The sequence below is a fragment of the Microcaecilia unicolor genome, chromosome 1 (assembly GCF_901765095.1).
Source record: "Microcaecilia unicolor chromosome 1, aMicUni1.1, whole genome shotgun sequence".
NCBI lineage: Eukaryota > Metazoa > Chordata > Amphibia > Gymnophiona > Siphonopidae > Microcaecilia > Microcaecilia unicolor.
The window spans coordinates 161,494,746-161,516,064 of NC_044031.1; the positions used below are offsets into that span (position 1 = coordinate 161,494,746).

The 21,319-nt window shown below is 43.3% G+C and overlaps 1 protein-coding gene across 1 annotated transcript in view; it reads right to left on the reverse strand.

Moving 5' to 3' along the window:
• RAPGEF5 (Rap guanine nucleotide exchange factor 5) overlaps positions 1–21,319 on the reverse strand; it is a 416,429-nt gene that overhangs the window by 271,779 nt on the left and 123,331 nt on the right. The window contains exons 4-5 of the mRNA XM_030201755.1: positions 16,942–17,063; positions 10,149–10,314 (exon numbers count right to left, since the gene is read on the reverse strand). Of these exons, the coding sequence (XP_030057615.1) occupies positions 10,149–10,314; positions 16,942–17,063 (288 nt within the window). The remainder of the gene's footprint in view (positions 1–10,148; positions 10,315–16,941; positions 17,064–21,319) is intronic.

The following is a 21,319-nucleotide window of genomic DNA, read 5'->3' on the forward strand; positions in this document are numbered from 1 at the left end:
ACAAAATGGACCAAAGTACTTAATGAATGTTAGCCCTCTAAAATCCTCTCAAGAAGCATCACTATCTGTACCCTTATCAAAACAAATTGTATAATGTGATACCCGCCAGCAAGTCTGCTCAGGAGTAGCCCCCACACTCTGGAACTTACTCCCAGAGGGACTGCATCTAACTCGAGCCTACCTCTAATTCCGGAAGCAGGTGAAAGCCTGGCTGTTCTCACAAGCATTTAATACATGTGAAAACTGAATATACACTCACTCCGTACCTGGACTAGCTTGCTGCACACCCTATAACTTAGACCAATTCTTCATATCTTGTTTAACTGTACAAAGATTTTGCCTTGAGTTTAGTCACCCATCTATTTATCCCCAATTGACTCTGTGCTACCCATCTTGTCCCCATCTATATATCTGCACTTGGCCTCCTAGCTACATAGAAACACATTAACATCATATCTATACCATTTGAACGTTCTATTGTGTAGCTTATTAAACGTTTCATTGGTATTATGCTGTCATCGTTCTTCAATGCTGCTTATTGTTTGCATAGTACTGACACCAGATTTCCAAATGCACCTCATTTATTTTATTTATGTTTATATTTGATCATTTTACTATTGTTGTGTTATCAAAATTGTAAGTTTTGTGTAAAACTGGACCTGCTGTACATCACCTTGGGTGAATCTCTTCATAAAGGCGTTTAATAAATCCCAATGAATATCGACATATAAGGAAGATATTTAGCTGGTAAATATATAACTTCCTTTGACTTCTGTTGAAATCTGTTTAAAAAAATATCACTGGCACTAAACCTTTAACTAGACATGATGTAGAGCACTAGATCTTAAAAGAACTGAGCAAAAAACAGCCGCTGCAAAGGTTTCACTTGTACTTTAAAAAGAAAAAAAAAAACCACAGATAACCTATTTCTTTCACAACATACCCTTCTGTGCAGGGTGAATGAGTCACCATCAGCCCTCATACTTTGATTACAAAGTGATTCTCAGAGGCACAGATATGGGATACTGCGGAGCCTGGATGGCCTCTCTCTTCAACAGAGTTGGGCACAAGAGCAAACAGACCACAAATCCAAGAGAGATAGGGAACAGAACCATGATAACAAAGCATTTCATTACAAACGGGACTCTGCTGTAGGCCCTACCATATACTGCACTACCTGAGAACAGCTTATGCGAGAGAATGTACCTTCCTATCACACACCTGTCCAGGGGAGGGGGAGGGGCAATGCTCTACAGGAAGCTGCCACATAAGAGCAAACAAAACAGCTGCCAGAGCAGATTCCCCTTTGGTGACTAGGCTGCATTAGCTACAGTACAATGGAAACACTGACCATCAAAACATGGCACAGCATCTGCCAAATGTTTGTTCTGAATCACCTAGAAATAGCAAAGAGTGTTGTATATTTTTTTGCAATGATAAAGGGGTGAAAGTACACAAACACTTAAAAAGTTCCATCACGCTTAGAGGAAAAAGAAATTAAGCAATTTAAAGATGTACTTAGGTTTGAGTACACTCATTTCACTTATACCAGGAATTTCCAATAAGGTACTGGAGTACCCCTTAGGCCCGTCAGCTTTTCAGGATTTCCAAGCAGATATCCTTGAAACACAATTGTATATACTGCCTCTGCTGCACGCAAACTTATCGCATGGACATTCAATCTGCATAGCTCAAAAACCCAGCTGGTACTTTGGCACAAGGTTGAAAACTCCCAATTTATATGTAGGTTGAAGTGTCTATACACAAATGCTAGAAGCCTAAACAATAAGAAGGGAGAGTTGGAGAATATAGAACTAAATGAAGAGAGAGATATAACCGGCATCTCAGAGACCTGGTGGAAGGAGGACAAACAATGGGACACCGTGTTATCAGGATATAAATTATATCACAATGATAATGGATTCAATTGAAGGGGGGGTTGCACTATATATCAAAGAGGGAATTGAGTCAAACAAAATAAACACTCTACATGAAACAGATAGCAGCTTGGAATCCTTATGGATAGAAATTCCAGATGTGAAGGGAAGGAGTATACTGGTAGGGCTGTACTACCATATGGCAGGACAGAACAAACAGACAGATGAAGAAATAAGGAAAGCTGGCAAACTAGGCAACATTATCATAATGGGTGATTTCAATTACCCAAAAGCAGACACAACACAGGAGATAAGAAATACCAGAAAATCAGACACAAAAAGTGTCTTATGAAAAATGCGTAAGTCCGGAAGAAACATCAATATAAAATGCCGGAGGATGTGGTAACAGTGGTTAGCGTATCTGACTTTAAAAAAACGTTTGGACAAGTTCCTGGAGGACAAATCCATAGCCACTGCTTGCCCCGGGATTGGTAGCATGGAATGCATAAATTATGGAAGAAACATCAATATAAAAATTAGTGGAGAAAAAAAAAAGACCTCAGCATGCCAGGTACACAGCAATAAGGTCACCAGTTAACAATCACAAGACTCAAAAAACAAAACAAAAAAACCCCCAAAACTACTACTACTACTACTTATTTCTATAGCGCTACTAAATGTATGCAGCGCTGTACAATTGAACATGAAGAGACAGTCCCTGCTCGACAGAGCTTACAATCTAATTAGGACAAACAGGACAAACAAGAGATAAGGGAATAATAAAGTGAGGATGTTAAAATAAGGGTTCTGAACAAGTGAATAAGGGTTAGGAGTTAAAAGCAGCATCAAAAAGGTGGGCTTTTAGCTTAGATTTGAAGACGGCCAGAGATGGAGCTCGACGAACTGGCTCAGGAAGTCTATTCCAGGCATATGGTGCAGCAAGATAAAAGGAACAGAGTCTTGAGTTAGCGGTGGAGGAGAAGGGTGCAGATAAGAGAGATTTACCCAGTGAACGCAGTTCCCGGGGAGGAGTGTAGGGAGAGATGAGAGTGGAGAGGTACTGAGGAGCTGCAGAGTGAATGCACTTATATGTCAATAAGAGGAGTTTGAACTGTATGCAGAAATGGATAGGGAGCCAGTGAGGTGACTTGAGGAGAGGGCTAATATGAGCATAACGACACTGGCGGAATATTAGTCGTGCAGCAGAATTTCGATCAGATTGAACAGGAGAGAGATGGCTAAGTGGGAGACCTGTGAGAAGCAAGTTGCAATAGTCTAAGCGAGAGGTGATAAGAGTGTGGATGAGGGTTCTGGTAGTGTGCTTTGATGGTCGTAGGCAGCTGGAGCTGAGTGGCTTTCTATTAAAATGTTCTTAGCCAGTTAAATATATTTTGGACTGTTCTGGGGTTCATAAGTCTTGTGCTACTAGAAGGAAGATTTAACGCTGTTTCTGTATGGCTGACTGACCTGACGCTCCAAATTCTGCTCCTGTGTTTTGCTTTCGCTTTGCCGCTTTCTGATGCCTAAGCAACAGGGGAAGGCTGCTGCGTGCTCCTCTCAGCAGCAGAGCGGTTCCGCAATGCCTGGAGCTACTGAAAAGTTTATGCAGCGACTTGAGTCTCAGACGACGATGAAGAATACTGAGAGCCTGCTTCAGGATGTTTTGGTGAGTGGATGCATGCCGGCTCCTCTAGGGCTAGAAGTCACCCTCATCCTTGATGCTAGGCCGCCGCCCACGCAACCTCTATTTATTGACTCACCAGTATGGTCTTCTTTGGCACCTTGCATAGCAGCTACCAATATGAGGGCATTTTTCATCGCTGGGAGATGGAGAACAGAAGCAGGGAAGTCCTGTCCATCCAACAGATGCAACCCCGCGACCTTGGTAGTCAGCTCGTAGATTAGTGGGTGAGCAATCCTATATGAAAATGATTCTTTGAAGCTTTTAGAAAAATCATGTTTTCCCTTCATTTCTAACTGTGATCCCACATGAAGTAACTCGACTTAACATTGAAGACTTTAGTGGATCTTGGAAAAATGATGGTACCACAAAATAATTTTAAAAAGAGAGTGGTAAAATTGGAACGAAAAAGTGGATAAAGACCAGGTAGATAATCAAGACCTACAGGATTGCTGATAATACAAAGGATATTAAAGACTTGAAAGCAGCCCAGTCTACTTTTATTGTAGATATAACTAATTTATGTAGGAGAAATGAAGCTCTAGAGAATCATGTAAGCAGTGATAATTTGCGATTTCTGAACTTTCCATGTTCTACTTTCTCACCTAGAGAGATGGATTTTAAAGAAATAAGGGCTTCTTTTACAAAGCCGCACAAGTGATTCTTGCATGGTAAATGAGAGGAAGCCCATTCAATTCCTATGGGCTTCCTCTCATTTGCTGCTGCATGGGAATTGCTAGCGTGGCTCACGTCTATTATCTGCCTCTGTCAAAATCTTCTGAGAAGAAATTCGATGGCCCACGAGATATCGATGCTCCTCTGAATGTCTCTGCTAAACTGGAGACATCGAATAGTGAATCTTTTGTAAGTTCTACTCTAATCGATAGGGTGGCTTTATCTCCTGATAAGGCCTGGTTATTATATTTATTCTTTAAACACAGAGATGAACTTTTTTTATGGACAGTAAATTAGAATATTTTCTGATGTCTCACAAGAAACTCAGAGACGTAGGAGGTAAGCTTTGTTATTGAAACTAGAGGTTACTCATGTGGGAGCCACTTTTTTTTTTTTTTTTAAGTATCCTTGTAAATGTATTATCCAATATTAAGCTTATAAATATATATTTTTTTGAGCTGGCTCAACTCACTGCTTTTCTGGTGACAAAAGAAGTTGCTGCCTTGCCTCTAGCTGTTACTAAAGGCACACTAGATGACTAGCTTAGAATAATTTACGTCTTTGATAGTCAGATCTATCTTTCTTGTGTTAATTATAATTGTAGATCTATTGCCTCCTTTCTTTGAGTTTTGGATTCAGCAAATTGTAGACTTGAGTAATTATATGATTATATGTTTTGTAATATATTTCCTGTTTTTTTTTTAAATTTCGCATGTTTAAATTACTTTCTTTACAAGTGTTTTGCTTGGTTATATGATGTAAAACCTTATAAATAAAATTGTTTCTTTAGTGGAGTTTATTTTGAGTCCTGTGATGGTTAGCTGGTGATGCTGTTCTTGTTGATGGGTATATGCTGAGGTCTTTTTCTCCACTATTTTTTTTTTGTATTGATGTTTCTTCCATGGTAGTCAGACTCATGCATTTTTCATACAAAATTTTTGTGTGTGTTTTTCTAATTTCAATTACCCCAATATTGACTGAATAAATGTTGGATCAGGGAGCGCTAGGGAGGTAAAATTCCTAGATGTAATAAATGACTGCTTCTTGGAGCAACTGATCAAAGAACCAACAAGAGAGGGAACTATTTTTGATTGAGTTCTTAGTGGAATGCAGGGCATGGTATGAGAGGTAATGATGTTGGATCCACTGGGAAACAAACAGTAATCATAGCATGATCAAATAGTCCCTCCCAATATCCAGCTCCTCCCCTCTCTCTCTTCCCTTCCTCCTGCATAACCACCTTCTCTCTCTCTCTCTCATCCTCCTGCCCCCCCACAACCCATCGTCTGACTTATTTCCCTCCCCTTGTTGGTTTAGAATCTTTCCCCTTTTCTCCCTCCTGGTCTAGGCTCTCTGCCTCTTCCCCCCCCCCCCCCCCCCCCACTATATATTTTCCCAACTGGGTCCAATGTGGTATACAGATGCCGGACAGAGGTGCTGTGGGCTTTCTGCTGGGCTTGCTCAATGGTACATATACCCCTGGTGAACAGCTATGGTTCCTTTGAAGCAGTCTATTTTCCCCAAAGGGATGTGCCTGCCAGCAAAATACAGTAGAAGAAACCCTTCATTAGACATGATCAAGAGGGAGGTGCTCTAAGGTGGGATGTAATTGACTGGTATATAAACGCTTGCAAGGACGGATTATGCTTCCTTCTTCATATTCAGCTCTATTGAGAGGGCAGCCAGAGCTCAGGGAGGAGCACCAGGACTACAATGGGTGTTCTCTAGGCTTTGTGCTTAAGAGTACAGAGAAGGGTTCCCAGCAGTGGCATAGCCAGACCTGACATTTTGGGTGGGCCCAGAGCTAATATGGGTGGGCACTATATATGAGTAGTGTTTCTTGCCTGCACCAACATAAACCACATACATACTTAGGGCTAGGTTTACTAAGCAGTGCTATGAGCACGTTAGTGTTTTCAACGCATGTAAATGTTTTACACGTGTTAAACACTAATGTGCCCATAGAAATGTATAGGCGTGTTAGCATTTAACGTGGCTTAAATTTACAGGCATGTTAAAAACGCTAACGCACCTTAGTAAATATACCCTTAATGTGAAAAAAACATTATTTTAAAATATAGTTACATTATGCCATATCAAACCACCTACACTTTTTTTTTCTTATTTTACCTTAGCCACTGCAGAGACAATCCCCACCCAAAAACCCACCAAAATGAGAGAAATAGACATCTTTTTTAAAATTAACCTGGGCACTATTAAAATTTATTATTGGTGAATTTCTGGGTGGGGATGGGCTCCATTGCCTAGGGCAAAAGAGATATGTTTAATGATTAAATATACCTTTTTTTTTTTTGCCCTAGTCAGTGAAGAGTCCACCCCCACCCAGAAGCCCTCCACCAGCCAGCATTTTGATTACTCTTGATTACCCTAGCATTTTGCCTTGGGCAAAAAAAGGTATATTTTAATCATTAAATATACCTTTGTAATGATGGGCTTCTGGGTGGGGGTGGGCTCTTCACTGCCCATGGCAAAAAAAGGTATATTTTATGTTTAAATCTTTTTTATTGAACAAGAAACACAACAGTCTGGCTTTACACTACCAGATAAATTATAGAGTATACGTTTACAGCCTTCACATTCCCTTCGTGATCAACAGAGAAATTTTGTGCTTATTCCCTCCCCCCCCCCCCCATTCCAACCCCTTCCAAATCCCCTCCCAACCCTCCCCCCTCCCGCACCACCCCCTCCCCCTCCTCCAAAGTCCCTTAAATGACTATTGCGTACAATTGTTACAAAATATCATGAGCCTTTTTTCTTCAAACCTACTAATGACCTTTTGCCAGAAGAAGGGACCGATGAGAAAAGCGAGAGAGGAACAAAGGGGGAAAAAAAAGGAATATATCATTAACTATATATATATCAACCCTACTGGAGGTACTAGGGTGCCGAGTCAGAAACTATTCAATATAAAGCTTCGAGCTTTAGGGGATAATGACTGTATGTAGGAGTTCCAAATCTCCAAAAAAGCTTACCGTCTCTTGGGGAAGGATCCCACCCCCCTTCGTTCCTGCAGTAACATATCGTATAGTCGGTTTCTCCAGTGCCAATAATCTGGCGGCTCTGCACTCATCCAGTTATTCAGGATAAGCTTCTTCCCTATTATACTTGCTTTCCGGACAAACTGCTGAGCCCCTTTGTGGTAAAGATGAAACCTTTCATATTGATCGAGTAGAACCCCCTGAGGAGTGAACTGAATCTTATGTTGCACCACAGCCTCCAAGTACTGAGCTATTTGCTTCCAATAATTTTGTATCGTATGACATTCCCATAGGGAATGAAACAGCGTGCCCTCCCCCCCGTTGACACTTGGCACACAACGGGTCTGGAACCCTTCCCATATGAAATATTTGGGGTTTGACTATATATGCCCTATGCAAGATTCTATATTGACACTCCCTAAGATGGGCATTTCCCGATAATGAAGGAATGCGTGAAACTAATTTCCGAAAGTCAATTTGTAGATTTGGCCGCTGTAGGTCCCGGTCCCATTTTGTGCTAATGACCCCCATTCTCTTTCCTTCTCCCTAGGCCCCATAGAGCCCTCTGCAGCCCTGAAACCGACACCCTCTTACCAGGCATGGATCCATAAAATTCCCTCAGTCTTCGTCCGTGCCTCTCACCTAACTTCCTTTGGCCCAAGGAACGCACATAATGGGCCAGCTGACAATATGCAAATAAATGACTCTGAGTTATACCTACCCCCAGTGCTCCCAAACTCAACAATTGGCCCTGGAAACTAAGGACATGTTTCAACCGTGTTATACCTAACTCCGCCCAGCGGCGGAATACTTTGGTCTCTGACCCTGGAGCGAACTGAGGATTACCTTGTAGTGGCAAAAGGTCGGAAGTATCTCCCGCCACCCCCCAACATCTCGTTAAATCCCTCCAAATCCCTCAGAGGGGTCTTAATAACACACTACTACCCACCGAACTAGGCAAGGCACTCCCTGGGCATTGCAGTAAGTAATATAGATGATACGGTTTAAAATATTCCTGTTCAACCCCCCGGGGCGTATAATCCTGTCTGTCTAGCAACCAATCCCCAGGAGTTGCAGCAAACAGGCTTGGTTATAGCGACGGAGATCTGGAAGACCCATCCCTCCCTCCGCCCATGCACCCATCAGCAGCTTCAGAGGGAGTTTAGGTTTTGATTCTCTCCAAATAAATTTCCGCACCCATTTGTAAATCTGCTGTAAATCCTTACATTTAAGTTTCAGAGGCAGCACCTGGAAGGTGTAAAGCTACCGCGGAAATTCTACCATTCGAAACAGATGTATTCTCCCATGCATTGTTAACGGTAGAGCCTTCCAACTACTCAACCGTCCCCTCATCGCCTCAACCAAACGAGAAATGTTAAGCTGATGCAATTCCGCAGTTTTCATACTAATCCTTACCCCTAGATACTTAAGCGATCCCAAAGCCCATTTTAATGGGAAGGAGTCTCCCCACAACCCTCTCACCTCGGGACTAGCCGTTAGTGCCTGAGACTTGGAATAGTTAATCTTAAATCCTGCAAAGTCCCCGTATTCCTGAAAACGTTCCAACAACGCATCAGCAAAGGCGGAAACCTTAAAAGAGTACGGGCCCCAGGTCACCCCCTTCACCTCCGGGTGCACCTCGATTTCTCTAATTAGGGGATCTAATGACAGGACAAATAACAGGGGGGACAGAGGGCATCCCTGAAAAAGGTATAGTTTAATCATTAAATATACCTTTTTGCCCTAGGCAGTGAAGTGCTTAACCCACCCAGAAGCCCACCACCACCAGCCAGCATTTATGAGTACAATTACACATTTTAAAAATACATGTATTTATTACCTGGCTCCTGTAGCAGTGTTGTGGGGCCGCGGGGGAAGTTCTACTGCTGCTGCTGTGATTGACCCACTGAAAATCATAGACCCCACTGCAAGCACAGACTGGCAGGCACAGTGTGGACTAAGGAGCCGCACCCGTGCCGCAACACATTCAGGCCGACAGCTTTCCCATGCGGCACTGCGTGCAGCACCATCATGCTGTGCGCTGCAGGCCACCCAGGCCAGGGGGGGAGCGGGCAGTAGTACAGCAGCATGGCGCGTGCAACCCCACAGCGGCCACTAGACTTTAGTGCGCCACGAGATTGAAGAGCGGCACCGCTTGGGGGATAGCAGTAATGCAGGCATGCAGTGTCGGAGGGATGAAGAGGGGAGGACTGGGACTGTTCAAAGAGCTGCCACCTGCCAGTGAGTGTGCCGACGGCCAAAAAAAAGCAGGTAGGTGGTGGTTGAGTGGGCTGCTGCAGCTGAAAAAACTAAGGCTTTGGCAGCGGCTGCTGAGCTGGTGTCTGCACTTTTCGGCACGTAAAATTAGGTGGGCCTGAGCCGAGATTGGGTGGGCCTAGGCCCACCCGTAGCTACGCCCCTAGTTCCCAGGAAGGAGTGGTTCAAATACAGAGCCACTAGAGAAGAGAAGAGGGTGACTGGAGAGGAATTTATCTGTGCCCCCACAAGTATCAAAACAGCAGCTGAAAAGGAACCAGAGAAGATAAGGAGCAGGAAAATCCAGCTACAATTGCAAATATTTCCATCCAGAATATTCTGTTTCCCCAGGCGTTTGAGCTTTTTATCTAAATAGATTTCATCACTAAATTGTCTTTTTCATTCAGAATCTGTGTTGGACACTGGATTTATATGTTCTCTATGGTGAAGACTGAGGCCAAGAAGAAAAAATGTCCCCCCCCCTCCAACACCACCCTTGAGTCAAAAGCTGTCGTTTTGCCCTACCCCACACTACACACCTGGTATAAAGTCCCTCCCCAGCCACTGGGTTTACACATATGAAATGCCAAAATAACTTTAAACTTATAATAAAATGAGTGAACAGTGATAATTATTTGGTTAGTAGAAGGAAATACTTACAAACCACAAATGAGAGGTCTTGGATTAAAAGGCACAAGCTGCTGTAACAATCTTACACCTTTCTGCCATCCTTTATCAGTTCCAAACTCACAGAACATTTCGTTGCACTCCTCGGATGAAAACTGATAGAAAACATAGGTGTCTTGAAAGCAGAGCTGTTTATCCACTGATGTGAAGAAAAACAAAAAGCATTTTGTTTTAGTAATGGAGCTTGCTACAACCATATCTACCAAGATATAAAGAGAATTTCTGCCAAGGACTTGTACAGTTGAGAACCTCTAAGCTCTATTTGCCTGATGATGAGGTCAGAAGAAATCGAACCTTTGAACGCCAAAGACAGAGTCTTGCCAGCTGTGAGTAATTTGAGACTGTATCTGGAATAAGATTTTGGTCAAGGCTGGCCTTCTCTATATCAGGAGAAAAATCACTGCACACCTGTGGAGTCCTATGGAGCAGAAACGTGCAGGGAAGCAAGAGGCTGAAAATAAATATGTCAATGATCTGGACAGCACGTACTAGAAAGAGAGGAACCACTTAGCCTATTTCTTTATAATGGTCTTGTAGAAGAAAACGCTATTTTTTTTATTAACTGGGAAGACAGGAAAAAGCCATTGTAGCATCTCTCTCCTACCTTTATCTTACCTGCCAGGACCCTGCGCAGCCCGAGGACGCCGCTTGCGCTGAGATAGGGAACATGACAGATGCCAAGCCTTCTTTGTTGGTAAGTCTAGATGCCGAGAAGGCTTTCGATAAAGTCCGGTAGACTTTTATGTTTGCAGTGCTGGAATAAGTAGATCTCCGGGGTTGGTTTTTGAAGCTATTCGTGCCTTACAGTGGGGGAAATAAGTATTTGATCCCTTGCTGATTTTGTAAGTTTGCCCACTGACAAAGACATGAGCAGCCCATAATTGAAGGGTAGGTTATTGGTAACAGTGAGAGATAGCACATCACAAATTAAATCCGGAAAATCACATTGTGGAAAGTATATGAATTTATTTGCATTCTGCAGAGGGAAATAAGTATTTAATCCCTCTGGCAAACAAGACCTAATACTTGGTGGCAAAACCCTTGTTGGCAAGCACAGCGGTCAGACGTCTTCTGTAGTTGATGATGAGGTTTGCACACATGTCAGGAGGAATTTTGGTCCACTCCTCTTTGCAGATCATCTCTAAATCATTAAGAGTTCTGGGCTGTCGCTTGGCAACTCGCAGCTTCAGCTCCCTCCATAAGTTTTCAATGGGATTAAGGTCTGGTGACTGGCTAGGCCACTCCATGACCCTAATGTGCTTCTTCCTGAGCCACTCCTTTGTTGCCTTGGCTGTATGTTTTGGGTCATTGTCGTGCTGGAAGACCCAGCCACGACCCATTTTTAAGGCCCTGGCGGAGGGAAGGAGGTTGTCACTCAGAATTGTACGGTACATGGCCCCATCCATTCTCCCATTGATGCGGTGAAGTAGTCCTGTGCCCTTAGCAGAGAAACACCCCCAAAACATAACATTTCCACCTCCATGCTTGACAGTGGGGACGGTGTTCTTTGGGTCATAGGCAGCATTTCTCTTCCTCCAAACACGGCGAGTTGAGTTCATGCCAAAGAGCTCAATTTTTGTCTCATCTGACCACAGCACCTTCTCCCAATCACTCTCGGCATCATCCAGGTGTTCACTGGCAAACTTCAGACGGGCCGTCACATGTGCCTTCCGGAGCAGGGGGACCTTGCGGGCACTGCAGGATTGCAATCCGTTATGTCGTAATGTGTTACCAATGGTTTTCGTGGTGACAGTGGTCCCAGCTGCCTTGAGATCATTGACAAGTTCCCCCCTTGTAGTTGTAGGCTGATTTCTAACCTTCCTCATGATCAAGGATACCCCACGAGGTGAGATTTTGCGTGGAGCCCCAGATCTTTGTCGATTGACAGTCATTTTGTACTTCTTCCATTTTCTTACTATGGCACCAACAGTTGTCTCCTTCTCGCCCAGCGTCTTACTGATGGTTTTGTAGCCCATTCCAGCCTTGTGCAGGTGTATGATCTTGTCCCTGACATCCTTAGACAGCTCCTTGCTCTTGGCCATTTTGTAGAGGTTAGAGTCTGACTGATTCACTGAGTCTGTGGACAGGTGTCTTTCATACAGGTGACCATTGCCGACAGCTGTCTGTCATGCAGGTAACGAGTTGATTTGGAGCATCTACCTGGTCTGTAGGGGCCAGATCTCTTACTGGTTGGTGGGGGATCAAATACTTATTTCCCTCTGCAGAATGCAAATAAATTCATATACTTTCCACAATGTGATTTTCCGGATTAAATTTGTGATGTGCTATCTCTCACTGTTACCAATAACCTACCCTTCAATTATGGGCTGCTCATGTCTTTGTCAGTGGGCAAACTTACAAAATCAGCAAGGGATCAAATACTTATTTCCCCCACTGTATATTTCAAGCCTTGTGCACAGTTGTTGGTGAATTGTGCACACCTTTATTTTTGGTGGGGCAGGGCATGAGGTAGGGCTGTCCTCTTTCTCTGTTATTTATCTTGTCCTGCAGGCCTCCCCAGAGGTGTTGGGGATGATTATGCTGGGTAGGTCTGTGAAAATTCTGGAATATGCAGAAGATATTTTGGCTACTCTTACTCAGCCTGCCTTGCCCTGTCTTTTACATCTTATTAAGCAGTTTGGATGGCTTTCTGGCTTTGTGCTAAATTTAGCCAAGTCTAGCGCCCTCCTGGTGCAGCCTGAGGTAAAGGCTGGGTGGCAGGGTGATTTTCCCCTGTCCTGGGTGACTGATGCTATTAAGTATCCCGGCAGATCTCTCTCTATTGTATGGGGTGAACTGGGAATCTTTATTTTAGGATATCCAGACCACCTTGTCTGTTTGGAGAACTTATCCTTTGTCTTTATTGGGGTGCATACATTTATTCAATATGATTCTGGCCCCTTCATAATTTGTTTTAGACGCTACCCCTTTATTTATCTTGGTAAGATTAACTGTTTTTGCATCGGTGTCTGCAGGGGTTTTTGTGGCTCGGCAAGCAAGCTCGTTTACTTATCTACTGCCTTCAGAGGCTGGTGCAATGTGAGGATTTGGGGTTGCTCAATATTAGGTACTTGACTATTACCTGTAGTATACGCCACATTCAAGACTGGTATCAGGGTACAACTTATTTTGCTGTAACAAATTTGGAGCTTGGTCCGTTACCCTGTTCATATTATAGCTATTTACATTCCCTGGGGCGGGCAGACTCTGCTCTTTTACAGAATAACTATCATTTCAAAACAGGGACAGCAGTATGAAGATGGGTGTGTCACCGCCATAGATTTTCTGCTAAAGTAATGCCCTATTTATCAATTTGTGTGAATGTGGCTTTTTCTCCTGTGATGGACAGTGAGGAAAGACTAAAGCGTCTAGGGCTCTTCCGCTTGGAGAAGAGACGGCTGAGGGGAGATATGATAGAGCTCTATAAATTAATGAGTGGAGTGGAACGGGTAGACATGAATCATTTGTTTACGGGAATGCGATGAAGCTACAAAGTAGTAAATTTAATACGAATCAGAGAAACATTTTCTTCACTCAACGTGTAATTAAACTCTGGAATTCGTTGCCAGAGAACATGGTAAAGGCGGTTAGCTTAGCAGGGTTTAAGAAGGGCCTGGATGGCTTCCTAAAGGAAAAGTCCACAGACCATTATTAAATTGACTTGGGAAAATCCACTGCTTATTTCTGGGATAAGCATCATAAAATATATTGAGCTTTTCTGGGAAATTGCCAGGTATTTGTGACCTGGATTGGCCACTGTATACTGGACTTGATGGACCTTTGGTCTGTCCCAGTGTGGCAATACTTATGTACTTATGAGTAGAGAAGACTGTTTTTTACTGCATATGGTGACTGAGGAGGATAAGATGTGGCCCTTTTCCAAGTTACAATGGGAATATCAATTACCTGATAGGATCTCTTTGCCTATGTCTAATTGCTCCAGCAAGATCTTAGTGAGGATGTGCAAGAGACACTCTCGGAGGCCTACCTGATGGGGGTTCAAGTCAAGGTCCCATTGTAATTTCACCACAAGTATCTGAAGGACACTACTGAGAAAAGTGGATTATTACAAGGAGTGCCCGGCATTGGGAACTTCAGTATAAGTTTGCCTTGCGACTATATGTATCACTTAAGAAGGCCCATTCAGTGGGCTTTGCATCTGACAGCTGCTGCCCCAAATGTTTGCTGGCTGGGGCATCTCTGGGTCATATGTTTTGGATCTGTTCAGTGGTTGCTTCCTTTTGTATATTTGTAAGGTGGGGGGGGGGGGGTCACATAGACCAGTGTTCTTCAATACGAGGCTCAGGGATCAATGGTAGCTCCCAGAAACTTCTGGGGTGGCCCCCATTATCTTTCTGGGAGTGGGGGTTTATTACTCTGCTTCTCTATCCAGGCTCAGGACAGAAAAAGGAAAGTGGAAGGGGAGGGGAAAGAAGAGCCACATGCTTGAAGGAGAAGGCATTTCTCAGTAGACAAAAGGGAATGTATTTGGAAATGTTCACAACCTTGGGGATACTCCTCAATGAAGTTTGAAGGTGGGCTGGTGGGGATGGAAGTCATTGACATACTGGTCAGAAGTGTTGTGGACCCACATGGGAAGATATTTTGTGGCTGTGCTTCAGCTCATTAGAATCCAAAGTGGCCTCAGCTTAAAAATTAATAAAGAACATTGACATAGACAGGTGGGATATTGTGAAAGTTTGCTACCCCTTATGTATTTTTTCTATTATGTTTATAACTTGCCTTTGTTCAGGGTGGGGAACAACAACATACATAATTAATAGGTACTTACAACAATACAGTTAACACAACTACAGTTACATAAAATAATGTGTACGTCAAGCCAGATAATTTACGGAATACAGTCAATTGCCTGCGTGCCTACTACATTTAGATGCCCTCATTTATTTATTTATTTAGATTTTGCTCACACCTTTTGAGTACTAGCTCAAGTGAGTTATATTCAGGAACACTAGGTATTTCTCTGGTGGGCTCACGATCTAAGTGTATACCTGAGGCAATGGAGGGTTAAGTGGAATTTGAACCAGCCACCTCTGGATGCCAAGACTGGTGTTCTAACCACTATTTTATTATTTATTTTATTTACATTTGTACCCCACGCTTTCCCACTCATAGAAGGCTCAATGCAGCTTACATATTATATACAGGTACTTATTTGTACCTGGGGCAATGGAGGGTTAAGTGACTTGCCCAGAGTCACAAGGAGCTGCCTGTGCCTGAAGTGGGAATCGAACTCAGTTCCCCAGGACCAGAGTCCACCACCCTAACCACTAGGCCACTCCTCCACTCAGGAGCTCCATGGCAGATATAATGGGGGCATCTAAATGCATACTAATATTGATTGCCCAAGTGACTATACAGAATAGGTTCTCACCTGCATTACCAGGGTGCCTAAATGGAGGCACCCTGTTATAGAAATGCCCCCTTAAAGATGCTGTAAGTTGATGTCTTTATTTAGCACAGGAATACTGACTTACTAGGTGAACTGCCCGCTCACCCATCCCACTTCCTGTTTTTTTCTTATATACATTGTTGGTGGGACACTCAATTAGATATAAGAGCTATAAGCCCAATTTTTGAGACTGATTTAAATCTTAGCCCCTTTTTCTCCTCAGGCACTCTTGTCTTTTGTCTATCTTTACTCAAAAAACAAGAATTATTTTATGTGTATCGGTGAGGTGCATCCATCTGGCAATGCTCTGGAAATAATCTGCAGTAGAAGTAGTAAATGGGCTAATGCAGAACACGCACTCAAAACAAAATCCAAAAAGTCAGTTTGCTTGTACAAGTTTCAAACACCGTAAGGCTCATTTTCAAAGCACATAAGACCGGCAAAGTTGCATCTGTTAGCAAGTAACTTTGTAAGTCGATGTGCTTTGAAAATGAGCACAAGAATCTTTTGCCCAGGGATTCAGTTCACTCAGACTTTTGGAAAGGAAAAGATTCCAAATGGACAAAAGAAATCTTGGTTTAAAAAGCACTAGATTCTTAAGTTTAAGCATCTGGGGAAAAAGTCTGAGGATTTTTCATAAATATTTCTTGCACAGTTATTTGTATGGACAGGGTTTCATTTCCTGAAGTTGCAGGAAATTAAATCCTTGGGAAAATTACATTTAGGCTCTATATTTCTCATTATTCCAGTCAGCAGTAAAACTCAGCACACCCTTCAACATAATATTGTGCTTGCAAACAACCCTGTAATACCAGACGCCGCTTTAAATATAGAAAATCAAAATGAAATAACTCGTTTTCTTTCTGCATTATAAGATCCCTGTTTAAGAAGTTTAGCTTTATTTCCACATGTTGTGCAGATTCTAGTATAATATCCATACAGATCATTCACTGGTATGGAAGATTTGCTTAATAGAGAGCAGAGTCTCACAGTCTTAAGAAATCATGTTCTTTAGTGCTACAGATTATTTATCCAGTAATGTGCAGCCACAGACAACTTCTTGAAAGCCATGAAAACATTCTTCCTCCCAACAAGTAAAACAGGGGGAGCCTTCATGGCCTACTGCCCACCCTGCCTGTGAGGCAGCTGTACTGTGAGGCACGAAATTAGTTCACAGTTTTTATTTTGGGTGAATGGGGTGAGAGATACGGACAATGGATATCTATAAGAGATCCATCATCAAATTATTTTGTCTCCTCACTGCAGAATGGCAAAAGCCATACCAGATGCAGGAAAAAGGTATAATTAGTTAAACAAAGCTTTGCTTGGGTCTTGATGTCCCAGCAGTCTCACCTGATGACAGAATGCCCAGCTGCAGTAAGATCTGCCAGACACCGGTTGCAGTAGACCTGCAGTGGACAAACGGACAGTGTTGTAGGAGCCAGTCCACCATATCTGAGCCAATACAGCTTCTCCTGAAAACAGAAAGTGGGCATGGCAATAAATATAGAACTTACATAGCAATTTTCAACTCAGTGCTGTGATCTTCTAAGTACTGGGGTCGCTGCTGGTTGATGGTGATTTTAAAGCAAGAAGAATTAAGGCTTTTTTTGATATAATGATTAAGAAGTTAAGAGATCTCATTGCTTATAAAATAGTTCTATGACGTCTCTGTTCTAACCTTGGTGTTCTATAAATAAATATCCAGTATATAAAAAATAAAAATATAAAAATTGTTCTTGATAAATTACTGACCTATACGAGATATATAGTTTTGGTTGCCCGGTTGAAGTACTTCCCCTTTTTTTGCTTTGTTGACTATTTGGAATTCTGTCAGGTACTTGTGACCTGAATTGGCCACTGTTGGAAACAGGATACTGGGCTAGATGGGCCTCTGGGTCTGACCCAGTATGGTTATTCTTATGTTCATGTTTGTATGTGCATTGGTATGTGTGAATGTGCATCTATATCTGTGTTGGCTTTCTATGTGTCTGCAATTGGGAGAAGAGATGAAAGGGGAGGCAGTTTGAAAAGTGCAATTCCTTAATTACTATGTTACAGGTTAATCAGTGTATAAAGGATCAGTTCTCCCACAGAAATGTACTGAATCCTTCCCCCCCCCCCCCCCCCCCCAAAAAAAAAAAAAGTCTCATTTCTCTTTCACACTCCCCAACCCCTCCAAATAAGCTTAACTTTTACTTGGAAGCAGGCAAGGCTCATTCACACAGTGAGGAGGATTATAAAATTGCAGATGGGGGTTTTAACCTCAGAAAAAATGTCCAGACATATTAGTTATCCTTCTACATTCTAGAAATTAGTGCAAAAATCTGTCGAACCGTGAAACGCTGGCAATCCTAACTTCTTGAGTTTTGAGCACATCTCACAGGGTCCTTCTAAATTCTTGGGCCCACAGTACGTGCATAGTTTGCCAATGCCTTAATCTGATTTTGCCTATCGCAACAGATATTAGTTGGCAGTACAGATAGCAAACAATAAGAATATGATGATTCAGTTTTCACAGTACAAACAACTATAAAGAAAATGAGCTATAGATCAGAATGAATAAAAATGTATGCTATTAGAGATACAGAATGGTTTACACTCCATGACTGTGTGTGTGGTTATTGTGTCTATATGGGGGGATAACTGTGAGGGGTACCTATGAGGAACTGAGAGGGTAGAGAGGCAGTTTGAAAAAAGCTATTCCCTAACTGCTGTGTTTCATTAACTTAGTTTCTATATGCCAGAAACTGGACCTCATTCTCCCATTTTCAAACTCAATGTGCCCTTTCACTAGTTTTAACCCCATGCCAAGTTTCAACCCATTCTGTTAAATTTTTTGAGTTATTTTGCACCTAGACAAACATTTTCAACTCTTCTGTATAATTTTTTCCAAACTTTTATTAAGTTAGAAAGAATTTAGAAGGAAAAAAAAAAGATGATTTGTGTTTACCTGAAACTTCTGTTATTTAGCAGAACAGGTTTATAGCACATCTTAGAAATAAGGGTCAACAGATTATAGGTTTGATACCTTTTCTGCTGGAGCAGTTTCAGCTAGGACTAGCTTGAAGGCTGTGCTTGCCATCATGTCAGAGCCTGAACTTACTGGCAATGGCGTACCAAGGGCGGAGCGGTGGGGACAGTCTGCCCCAGGTGTACGCTGCAAAAGGGGTGCAGGGAGCAGACGCGCAGCTATCAGCTCCGCTGGTTTCCTGCTCCCTCTGACGTTACTTCCTGTTCCAGGGCAGGGAATCGGCAGAGCCGACAGCTGCGCAACTGCTCCCTGTACCCACAGACAGTGATGCCCCAGATGGCAGCCGACATAAGAATGCCACTGCTTACCAGTAAACTGTAGGCTGAATTACTAGGGTCAGTCCCTTCTGACAAATGAAGAGGGGACCTATGTTGTTGGAAAAGCCCCACCTCTATGCACCATACCTTTACCTGATTGATAACAAAATCTGAAATAAGGAACAAGCATAGTACTACACTATACTTAGGATGTGATGAAAATCCAGGCCTAATCTTTGCCCCCTTTTTTTGTACATCCCGCATAACTAAAAAGATGCAGATATTCTTCACTATGACGAATCCAACGTATTTTCAAAGAGCATACTATTACTTTGGATGTCACCCAGTAGTGTGCTGGAGGTTAATTTTTCTGACATCTTGCGAGCCGGTTGTTAAAGCAGGGTGAGCCGGTTCGAGGTGTCTCTCTCCCCCCCCCCCCCCCCCCCCCCCCCCGAACCGCGGGTCCCAGCACATACCTAAAGCCTTTAAGGCAGCCACCCTGGTGGTCTAATGGATTTTTCGGGGCCTGGGCAGAAAAGATGCCCAGTCTTTCCTGCCCACTGCCCCTCCACTGCCACATCACTCTTTAAAAATGGCTGCCGAGACTTCCAGCCATTTTAAAGACAATGCGACAACGGAGAGTCGGCGCCGGCAGCGGGCAGAAAAGACTGAGGATTTTTCCTGCCCAGGCCCCAAAGAATCCATTAGACCACCAGGGTGGCCGCCTGCCTTTAGGTACGTGCTGGGACCCTGCGGATCAGGGGAGCAGGGAGGAGGCCTGAAGTAGGTGGGGTGGAAACCAAAAAAATATTTTCAAACATGCCGGCTTGTGCATACGGATGTGTATAGAGGAAGTATAATAACGGAATAAATTTTCTCCGGGGGAGCGGGGAGAGGGTCTCGAATAGGTGAGGTGAGGTGAGGTGGAGGTGGACCGGATACTGTAAATAAAATTTTTTTTTTTTGAATTTTCAAACATGTCGGCTTGTGCATACACACACATAGAGGAAGTGTAATAAGGGAATAACTTTTCATAGGTAGAGTAGTAATTTGTTATATATCATAATCGGTGTGTCATTTGGAGGGGCTGGTTGTAGGGACACCCTAACCCTGTTATATTGGTGCAGAGATTTTTTTTCTCCTGGTAAAGGGCTTCTAAAACAGACATCGTGTTATGAGAATCAGGTGCTCAACGTTCAGAGTTTCTATTTATTTACTTACTTATTTATGGCATTTTTATCCCACATTAAACATGAATTAGATTGAAACCTGGGAGCATTAAAAAACATTTTTCTTGGAGAGAGTAATGTATTGCCCCCACCCCCACCCCCACCCCAGGCTCTCTCCCCAGGTATAGCCAGCTCCACAATTTTGGGAAGGGGGCGCACAGGTGGACCAAGGAGAGAGCCTGTTGCTAAAAATTTACCAGCATACCACTGACATCACACCAGGAAAACTATGCATGCACATTGAGATCTGCTGTTTGATGAACATGGCTTTTCTGGGTTAAAAGGCATGCCAGCACTTGAATTTTTTGAAAGCCACTTGCATAAGTTCCAGCCTGTCCACAACACTGGGACGGGATGGCCTTACCTCTGGGCAGACTATAATGTCTAACCAGGGTGTCACAGTGTGGTGGTACTGGCACAGCAGGAGAGCAGCACTTTATTTATTTATTTATGGTTCATTTATATCCCACATTTTCCCACACATGCAGGCACAATGTGGCTTACAGAAAATTAGGAGGAATTACAAATAGCTGCTATGATGAGCATAGTACTGATTCTTTAAGCAAAGGCCCATGCTCAGGCCCTGCCATGTTGCATCCCTCTGACAGAAAGATTGCAACAGAGGAGGTGGGACTTGGCAGGCCTTGAGCTTAGGTGTGTGCTGGAACTGCTTTTATTCTGGTGCTGTCTTTGCCCAGTGGATGTAGAGTGGTGGTGGTTGCAGTAGCAGGCCCAGCAGGAGAAAGGGAAGCAGGGGCAATGCCAGCCAACTTGGGAGGGGGGGTTTAGGGAAGGGAAAGGGAGATATTAAATGTGTGGCGGGAAGGGGAAATTCAATTCTGGCCACTTGGAGGCAAGAAGGGGAGATGCTAGCCTCCTGGGGGACTATGGAGTGGAAAGAAATATGCTGGACACCTTGGGGAGGAGAAGGGGAGATGCTGGACACCTGAAGTGGGTTAGGGAAGGGAAAGCAAGATGATGGACACCTAGGGGGTAAGTAAAGGGAGATGCTAGATTATTGGGGGGGCCTGAGACACCCCTGCCGTGTGGAGATGGAGGGACATATAGCTAGATTTTGCCTAGGACATCAGCTACCCTTGAGAAGTCCATCTCAAATCAGGGCTGTGAATTCGGAATCCTGGAATTGGAGTAAAAAATGATTTTGAGTAGTCAGAGACAAAGTTGGTAGAAGTGCACCGAATCCAGCTTCA